The 5994-nt window shown below is 46.2% G+C and overlaps 1 protein-coding gene across 1 annotated transcript; it reads right to left on the bottom strand.

The window, feature by feature from the left end:
• Positions 1 to 890: 890 nt before the first annotated feature.
• LOC135883899 (gap junction beta-6 protein-like) lies at positions 891 to 1589 on the bottom strand. The gene has a single exon (XM_065411170.1). It carries the CDS (start codon positions 1566 to 1568, stop codon positions 891 to 893), a length of 678 nt encoding a protein of 225 aa, XP_065267242.1. The 5' UTR covers positions 1569 to 1589.
• Positions 1590 to 5994: the final 4405 nt, after the last annotated feature.

Raw genomic sequence — 5994 nt, 5'->3', positions numbered from 1 at the left:
ACACATTCCCTCCATGAACGTGGGGATTGCTTGGAGAGAGAAACAAGGACCCCACCATCGATGCAGTTGCCACTCTGCCCTCCTCTTTCCCCAGTGCAGCAAGGAGAGTCTCATGCCTAAAAATGCCCCAAACCAAATCTCTGTCGCATTCAGACACAAACCCTTCTTAGTAGCTTCATCACTGAAAGCAGGGCCGGCTTTAGGCCGATTTCCGGGAATTGGGCCCCGCGCCTAAGAAGGCCCCGCGCCTTAGGTGCCTTTTTAATTTTTTTTTACTCACCCAGCGGCGGTCCGCTCCGGGTCTTCGGTGGCACTTCGGCGGCGGGGGGTCCGCTCCAGGTCTTTGGCGGCATTTCGGCGGCGGGGGGGTCCTTCAGTGCCGCGGAATACCCGGAGCAGACCCCCCGCCACCGAAGCGCCGCCGAAGACCCGGATCGCCGCCGGGTATTCGAATCGGGCCCCGCAGGTCCTAAAGCCAGCCCTGACTAAAAGTGATTGGTGCAACACACACTATAGGCTAGGAACGTGTGGATCTCCCCTCTCTGGCCTCTCCCACAGCTAGATGCACACAAGTATATCACTTTTAAAAATGATTACACTCCATTGGCTTCTTAACACTAGAATCACAGCAGGGTTTACTCTTCTACCAGTTGCAAACTTGAAAAGCTACAGCCTACAGGATCAGGCTCTCTGAGTATTCAGCTAAGGGAGTATTCAGCACACATCCATGATCTTTAAGATCTTTAAAAACTCAGTAAGTTTCATGGGGGGGGGTCTATCAGATTTTTAAAATAAATTACATTTTATGTTTACATTTTATTTTCATTCAGCCTGAAAAACATCACTGTTTTCTGATGAAGTTGGGGGAAAACATTCTGATGAATGGGGAGCTATTTTAAAATTGCTGGTTTCCTAGGTGCTTTCATACAAAATTTTATCACCAGATAACACATTTCAACCACATTTAACAGCATACAGATCCCAGACACAGAAAGCATGAAAATAGTAAACATTGTTTTCTCAGTGGGTCGAGAAACAAAGCAATCCACTGTGTTGGGGCAAGGCGACGCGCTACATTTCAGTAAGCGAGGCATTTGGTATCCATCATACATTACGTAAAACACATACATGAAGACAGCTTCAAAGATTATTCTGAAGAATATGCTGCAGGTGTACGTCCACCACAAGGGGCCCTGAATATGAAACTTCTGTTTATTCAGTTCTTCAATATCCACTTTCTCCCCACTCGTGAGCTGCCTTTTCTTCTCGTGCCGTCTGTGTGCAATGTGCATGGCTACCAGAAGTGCAGGAGTTGAGACAAAGATGAGCTGAAGGGCCCACAGTCTAATGTGAGAGATTGGGAAGAAGTAGTCATAGCAAACATTTTTGCATCCAGGTTGCAGAGTGTTGCAGACAAAATCACTTTGTTCGTCTCCCCAGACTCTCTCTGCAGCCACCACAAGGATCATAACACGGAAAATGAACAGGACAGTGAGCCAGATCTTCCCAATACTGGTGGAGTGTTTGTTCACACCTCCTAAAACCTTCTGCAATGTTCCCCAGTCCATCTTCTCTTCTGTGGCCTTTGACCTAATATGACAAGAGGAATACAAAGGATCAGTTATCAAGGGTTAGAAAATCAATACCATAACTTCCGTGAACTGGGAGGTTTCCTGGCACTAGCCCAGCATTGCGGGTAAAGAGACTAACAGGCAAACGCAAGTCATTTTAATTTGCACTGCCCATATTTTAAAAAGATGATGGAATCAAACATTTTATTAATGCATTAATTATATTGATCTCTGATGGTGCTAACATTTCTACAGGAGCTGTTGGTTAAGACATGATTAGGTCATCAAATAAGTGAGGCCTCCTTCTCTCACCTGTGTCCTCTGTCCTTTCTCAGAGCTCTCTATCTCTGTGGGAAAAGCCCAGCAGTGGTTTGCTGCTTCTCTCTGAACCCTCCTCCACCCGAGTCAGGGGAAGGAAGGCAGGCACTGCAGGACATCCCCCACGTAGAGAAATTTTTTTAAGCTTCTGAAGGGGCCAGAAGGATATGGCTGACCCACCTCCATGGATCACCACAGACTCCATCCACAGCCTGGATACAGACATTTTTTTTAGCATAAACATCTACCTCCTATAATCAGCTAAACAGTTAATGTTGACATTTGAAATGTAATTAGGCCATGTCTACACTACCACTTGTGTCGGCAAAAAACTTATGTCGGTCAGGGGTGTGCACAGCGCTATGTCGGTGGGAGAGCTTCGCTCACTGACATAGCTATCACTGCTCATTTAGGTGGTTTTATAATGTCAATGAAGAGCTCTCTCCCATCAGCACAGAGCAGCTACATGAGCAATCTTACAGCGGCACAGCTGCATTGGTACAGTTATGCCACTGTAAGTTCGCTAGTGTAGATGTGGCCTTACTTTTCAGAATTAACACCAAAATGAGATAAATAAGGCCTGGTCTACTCTAGAAAATTTGGTCAGCGTAACTACGTCGCTCAGGGGTGTGAAAAATCCACACCCGAGCGGCACAGTCAAGCTGACCTAAGCCCCAGTGTAGACAGTGCTAGATTTATATAATTCTTCCATTGACCTAGCTACCGCCTCTCAAGGAGGTGGATTACCTACCCGATGGGAGAATCCCTCCTGTCAGCGTAGGTGGTGTGTACACTGAAGCGCTGCAGCTGTGCCACTGTAGCGTTTTAAGTGTAGACAAGCCCTGGGGAGTAAGTCAGACCTCTCATTAGTGCTGTTTCAGTCTCTCTAAAGCACAGCAAGTGCTACACTACTTCCCATTTGGAAAGTTTTCTTCACAACCAGTAGAGAAACTTTTTTTTTTAAATGAAAGCGTAATTTTTTTTTAAATAAAGTGTAAATGATGTGTCGCCTTGAGACATGGGTTTTTCACTGAACACAGCTGTTGGAAATTGTTGATGAACTAGACAAAGTAGTTAAAACTCTGGCAGGGCTGGTTCATCATCTGTTAGGAATAATGCTAAATTCTGCTGTGTGGGAGACCCAAGCTGGCCATGGATAAAAGCCTGTTGGAAGGTGATACACCCTCCTCCAAGGGAGGAAGGATCATGCACTGTGTTTGCCCTGTAACACCCAGCAATTATTGGGCTTCTCTACCACATGGGAAGTGAATGTCTATCCTAAAGGCCTGTCTACACATGCAAGTCTATTGTACTCAAGGCTCATGTTATAAAACTATACTCCCTGAACATATTCTAACATGGTTTATTGTAGTCTACACAGCAAGACCAAGCGGTATGCCAATAAAGAGGACTAGCATGTTATAACAGTAACACAATCTCTTGACATGGCAGATTTGCTTGTGGGGATAGGCTTTAAAGCAGAGGGAGATATCAGAGATTTATTGCTCTGATAAGGGAAGGAGAAATTGAATGATAGAGGAGAAAAGGCAGCCTTGAAAGGGTGGTTGAAATTCTTAGCCTCCCTCTGTTCTCCCACCACACAAGCTGGTCAGATTCTGTATTGCTTGCTGTGCCGACCTATTCCCTTGACCATGATCAGATGCTATATATTTCTGCTAACAATCTACTCTCACTCATCACATAAAAGCTCAGCAATTAAAAAATAACTGGAAAAAAAAACAAACAAAAAAAAACCCTGGACTAGTCAGAATTGACTGAAAGTAGGAAAGAACTGCAAATATTTGACGTGCTATCATACATCTGACTTTAAAATTGCCCGAAAAAGAACTCTGTGTAAGTTCTATGTAAACTCGAAAGCTTGTCTCTTTCAGAAAAAGATTTTACCTCACCCACCTTGTCTCTTTAAAATTGCCAGTGTGATATCCAACATGCGCTCTGAAGAAGAGCAAATTTGCATTGTGGATACGAATCCACTTGTACCTGTAGAGATTTTGGACATGAAGCACTTTTTCATTCTCACCTTCCACCACAGGAGCATTTAAATCAGTTGTTGGAACTAAGGACATGTACACTGAATATTCACATTGTCACGACCTTCACAGAAATTATTAGAAAATCCCATTTTTATAGTTAAAATATACAAAGTGACAAATATCTTATAAAAATCATAGCACATGTTCCTACTTCTATTTAAATCAATAGCAGAACTCTCATTGACTCCTAGAAAAATTCAAGATTGTAAACAGTAGGATGGATTAATGCCAGATAATTTAATTAAAATATTGACACTAAAAGCAAATTGCCATTGCGCAGCGATGTATGATAATTTCCTCAAGAGCTCACCCCTTTCACCCTCAAGGAAACTGTGTGTTTCTCCCATACAAGACTTTGCATGTACAAACCAAGTAAGGTTTGACGTGTCAGTATTGCTTGAGCTGTCGAAGCACATTTTCCGCTTTACTCGTTAAAGTAATGCTGAGCAGTTCAGTCTCAGGGCTGCTAACCTCTCTGCATTCAATTCAAGGTAAAGTATTAACAAAAGTGAAGGAGATCAAAATGCACTGGGTTAAATGTAACACTGAAAAATTCCCTTTTATCCCCGAAGCCTGAACTTCCCCCTGTTCAGCCTACCATGGTATATTTTGCTGTGGTTAATCTTTTTAAATTAGATGTCCCAGTTTAGTAAAGAGCCTGCAAATCCTAGGTTCTTGCCACCAGGCACCCTCACTGGTCCAGGGCTGGGATATCCACAAAAGAGACCCCAATCAGAAAAAGAACTGAAAAAGGAAACTTCATCTAAGTACAGCCTGAGTTTGCCTCAAACCCCCTAATCCCGACTGCTCCTGCAGTCACATCCCCAGCACCTCTTTAATCCAGACTCCTCGAGCAGTCACACACCCCCAGCGCCCCCTAATCCGGATTGCTCCTTCAATCACACACAGCACCCCTCTAATCCGGATTCCTCCAGTCCTGCACTCCACTCTGGTCACAGACACGCTGCCCTCTAATCTGGATTCCTTGCGTAGCGTTCCCCTCCTGTAAACACACAGTTTTCTCTCCGCATCCCCCCTCGTGTGCGAGCAGCACACCCCACACATATTAATCCGATTCCTCTCATGTGGGCGCAAACACACACGCTCTCGCTCTACTCCGGATTCCTCGCAGCGAAGGACGCTCACCTGTCTCAGCAACGCGCGGAGCCTGTGGCGGAGGGAGATCAGCGCCCCGGAGCAGGCAGGGCTGCTGGCGGTGCGGGCGCCTCAGGTCCCAGCGGTCGCTGTCTCCAAAACCTAAAGGTTCCTCCCGGCAGCTGCTTTTAACCCGCCTCGCCTCGCCTCCGCCCCCTCCCCAGAGCGAGCCCGGCTGAGGCGCTGCCCCCACCCCCGCCCCCAGCCCCTCCCAAGAGCTCGGAGAGGGGCCGAGCCACCCATGGCAAGAGGGCAATTGCCCCCTGCGTGAAAAGTGACCCTTAACTTGGAGCCCAGTGCACCTCCCAGCTGCTTCACAGCCTCCCCCGCGCTCCTTTCAGCACCCTAAAGCCATGGATTTAGTCCAAAATGCCTTTGCGTCTCCCTGTGTGTAAAAACAGGCTTGCAGCCCCCGCAGGCTCTCTTACTGCCACAATATTATTATTGTAGGGCTCTTTAGTATTTGCTAGCTGCCAAAAGCCTGCTTGGAGCTGCAGAAGGCAGGAAAGGACAGAGACCCTGCCCCAAAGAGTTTACAGTCCAAGAGACACACAGAGCCATGCACTGTGAAACCTAAGGACATGTCTATCATAGAACCATAAAATATCAGGGCTGGAAGGGACCTCAGGAGGTCATCTAGTCCAACCCCCTGCTCAAAGCAGGACCAATTCCCAACTAAATCATCCCAGCCAGAGCTTTGTCAAGCCTGACCTTAAAAACCTCTAAGGAAGGAGATTCCACCACCTCCCTAGGTAACCCATTCCAGTGCTTCACCACCCTCCTAGTGAAATTTTTTTTCCTAATATCCAACCTAAACCTCCCCGACTGCAACTTGAGACCATTACTCTTTGTTCTGTCATCTGCTACCACTGAGAAAAGTCTAGATCCATCCTCTT

Source organism: Emys orbicularis, chromosome 1, assembly GCF_028017835.1.
Source record: "Emys orbicularis isolate rEmyOrb1 chromosome 1, rEmyOrb1.hap1, whole genome shotgun sequence".
Lineage (NCBI taxonomy): Eukaryota > Metazoa > Chordata > Testudines > Emydidae > Emys > Emys orbicularis.
This window is presented reverse-complemented; position numbering and strand designations above follow the sequence as displayed.

What these genes read in the sequence shown, in the direction of transcription:
- LOC135883899 (XM_065411170.1), bottom strand. Translation starts at nt 1,568, where the DNA reads ATGGACTGGGGAACATTGCAGAAGGTTTTAGGAGGTGTGAACAAACAC.